Source organism: Octopus bimaculoides, chromosome 1 (assembly GCF_001194135.2).
Source record: "Octopus bimaculoides isolate UCB-OBI-ISO-001 chromosome 1, ASM119413v2, whole genome shotgun sequence".
NCBI lineage: Eukaryota > Metazoa > Mollusca > Cephalopoda > Octopoda > Octopodidae > Octopus > Octopus bimaculoides.
Window position 1 is genome coordinate 122,725,362 of NC_068981.1, and position 3,615 is coordinate 122,728,976.

General features: G+C 33.6%; 1 protein-coding gene across 4 annotated transcripts in view; it reads left to right on the forward strand.

The window, feature by feature from the left end:
* LOC106881121 (neuronal acetylcholine receptor subunit alpha-10) overlaps window positions 1-3,615 on the forward strand; it is a 275,903-nt gene that overhangs the window by 103,054 nt on the left and 169,234 nt on the right. For all 4 annotated transcript variants that reach the window (XM_014931372.2, XM_014931406.2, XM_014931401.2 and 1 more), the window contains exon 2: window positions 1,120-1,244. In XM_014931372.2, the coding sequence (XP_014786858.1) occupies window positions 1,196-1,244 (49 nt within the window). In that variant the 5' untranslated portion in view covers window positions 1,120-1,195. The remainder of the gene's footprint in view (window positions 1-1,119; window positions 1,245-3,615) is intronic.

The window sequence follows — 3,615 nt, forward strand, 5'->3', positions numbered from 1 at the left end:
TATATATATTTATGTACTTATATGTCTGGCACCGTGTAAATATGTAATTATGTATGCATGTGTGTATGTGTGTATGTGTATGTACGTATGTATGTATGTATTATGATGCTATATATATTGTTAATTTACATATTCGGAACATGGCCATGTTCTTTTGAGTAGAAAATTTCGTTGGGCTATGATAGTTTTCCTCACATTTGCAGTTCTAGAAAAGATTTGATTCATACATGCCGTCGTTTCAAAGATCAGCTTTTCTGCATTTTGCTATCGGTATTATAAATTTCACTTTATATTTTTCCTATAAAACTCAAACATTTGTAAAAAGATTTTACTACCAGTGTATTAACTGTGAAGTGGTAAATTGCAAACGCAACAGAAGAAAGTTTTAAACTCTAAAGTAAGGGAATTGTACATAAACATAAGGTGACATTAAATTCGGCGCATAGTCTTCTCTACACTTCGATAGCTTAATACACAGAAAAGCCTCTGCATTGCTAGTAGTAGTAGTAGTAGTAGTAGTAGTAGTAGTAGTAGTAGTAGTAGTAGTAGTAGTAGTAGTATACCAAACACTTCCTGATATAGATTGTCTTTAGATCCAGCTGTCTCGATTTTCTATCAAATAGACTTTTATTTCATTCTCATTCTAAGATATTGAAATTCAGAAACTCTGACTCAAACAGAATGCGACAATTTTCTTGTCTTTATCATAATTTCATAATGACCTTGAATTTCTTATTGTATCAGAGTAACGGAAAAAATATATAGGTGTGTGAGAGTTTGTGCGTGGTTGTGTGTGTAAGTGTGTGGGCAAGTGAACATTTCTACATTTTATTTTAATCGCAGTAAACTTTAAGCCCAATATCATTTGAAATATCTTTACTATGCACTGTTCTCAAGATCATGTTCGCCACCATGGTTTTACAGTGTTTTTGTAACTTCAAAGAGAAGTGTGTTAAATAAGGCAATGACTAATAGAGAGATATGCCCGCAATCTGAATTTTCAATATGATCACTCATTCAATGATTCATCTTCTCATCTGTTTCAGAAGAGACGTTAATCAACAACTTGACTGAGACTCAAAGTTTGCCTAATAAATTATATCCATTTTCTTCATGCAGGTATATGGCCGTGACATCCCAGAGATCAGAGCTTCCAAATCGGTTATCATGACACAAGGCACGCTCACTTACTGAAATGGAGTTTTGGGCATCCATAACATTGACAATATTTTCGCTATGTCTGCGTAAGTATATTCACATAATTTATATTTATATAATGAGAAGCACAATTGTACATAACTGAACATAATATACTTACAAAGTTTCAAGTGAACCAAGTTAATGTTGCAATATTAGAATTTGCCAGTTGCAATATTAGAATTTGCCAGTTCCAAAAATACAATACCCTCTATACTGTTGAGCTTAATTTATGGCATCTTCAGCAAATAGTGTACCGTTTTCATGCACCTATATCCACGACAGCATTTAGAAACACGACAAAGATATCTTCTCATGGATAGTTCCAAATATTTGGGATATAAAACAAATATGATATTATAGGAGAACTAGCTCTCCTGTAGGGATACTCATAACAATATTAATACCTGGTGAATAACACGGAATCGCTTCATCAAGGTACAATTTGTAAATATATATATATAGAAAAGTCTTCGCAAACCTAAGATCTTGATCATATATAATAAACACAGATAGGCACATAACTTACCTGTATTGTTAGTATTAGATTCACAGAGGGAATTAATATTTACTTTAAATTGTAATTATTTTTCTCTCATTATTAATTCCCATAAATGTCTGAAGAATAATGTGTAAATATTTCTCATTAGATTACGGGAAGAATTCATGTGCTTGAAGTATCTGCAATCGGTAAGATTCAGTGATTTATACGTGACGCAGAATTAACATCTCCTTGACGGTTGCTGATATACAATGTCTTAGAGATGGCCATTACCAGTTAGAGGGCAGTTAGAATGGTTAATATAAATACTTAGTAGAATTATAGTTTGGATCACAATGATCTTATATTCATTAGTTGAATATAACAAATTTGAAGTTAGTTTGCATCGTGTTTTGTAGCCATATGTTTTCACAGTAATTATGTAATTTCTTCCAGAATCTGTTTGTCTGCTACAATTCAGTAACAAGTACGAACAAAAGATTGTTGCCGCTATAAAATCCATTTTACATTTGTAGGAATGTGGACGCCTTATGTTAAAGCGTAAAATGTAACCATAAGAGATTCCTTCACTAGACACTTGTTAAAGTGACACTAGTTGTGAACATTTACGCTGAACTCAGTGTTTCGGGTGGTTGGAAACATTTCTATTCTAGTAATGTCAAGAAAATGTATTCAGAGATGATATGTTTTTTATAAACGGTAATCTTCCTGATTTGCTGTATTGAAATGGGAAAATAGGCAAACAATTACTGGTCGGTATTATTCCATAATAGTGGGAGAAAAATATTATGTATGTGTACTGACTGCAGCATGTTTCTTGGAAACTCCTGATGGGCTTATTTAAAGTAAATGGAGATTCTGAAAAAATGATTATTCAATTGTGTTCTGTGTTAAACTGCGAATGCTGAAGTGTAATAATCGCTTCCGTTCATTCCTTATTCATGACTTTGCTTGGTACACACGCGCACGCACGCACAAACACACATGCGTGTGTGTGTATATATATATATATATATATATATATATATATATATATATATATATATATATATATATATATACGAGGAAGTCAGAAATTATCCGCACTTTCGCCATAACATAACTTTATTATTGTCAGACTGCTTTTCCGCATACGTGTTTATAGTTGGTATCATTGCGATCACGTGATCGAAGTTTGAGCCAGATCGTGCCGTTCATGTTCTCGCTTTACAGTGTAAGCATGGACCTTTCACCAGCAATGTGCACAAAAGAAGAACTAATGAGCAGTGATCCGATTGCTCTGGTCGGAAGGTGTGTCAAGTGCTGAAATTCATCGGATGCTTTTAGCACAATGCGAGGACGCCCGTCAACCCCCACCATTGTCGAGAAGACTCAGCAAGCTCGAGAGATGGTAATAGTGAACCGGCGAGTTACCATCGATGAGGTAGCTCGTTCTCAACAGATTAGTCATGGTTCTGCCTATCAAAATGATCCACGGCCTCCTTTTATTTTCTGACCAAGTTCACTCACAGGGCTTTAATCGACTTAAGGCTATATTAGACGACAAATACCCAACGATCCCGTGGAAATGAGCCCGGCACTATGCAGTTGGGAAGCAAATATATCTTACGATTAGTTATAATTCTATGTGCTTCAATTAATTTGATGCCTTTCTAGTTACCATATACTCGTAATTTATAGAATGCACTTCATATAACTTACATCATATTCAAATAATCTTAATAGATGCAAACTTCTTTAATATGAACGGCAATCTTTCTCCGATTGAGTAGAGGAATCATAGAGAAATTATAAGAAAGTTAGAGCTAGACAGAAATATATCTTTTTATAATGTTAATAATTTGTTAATAACGTACTATGTAGGAATTTATAAAGTGATGAATTTACAGAAAGTCTTTATATATATATATATATAT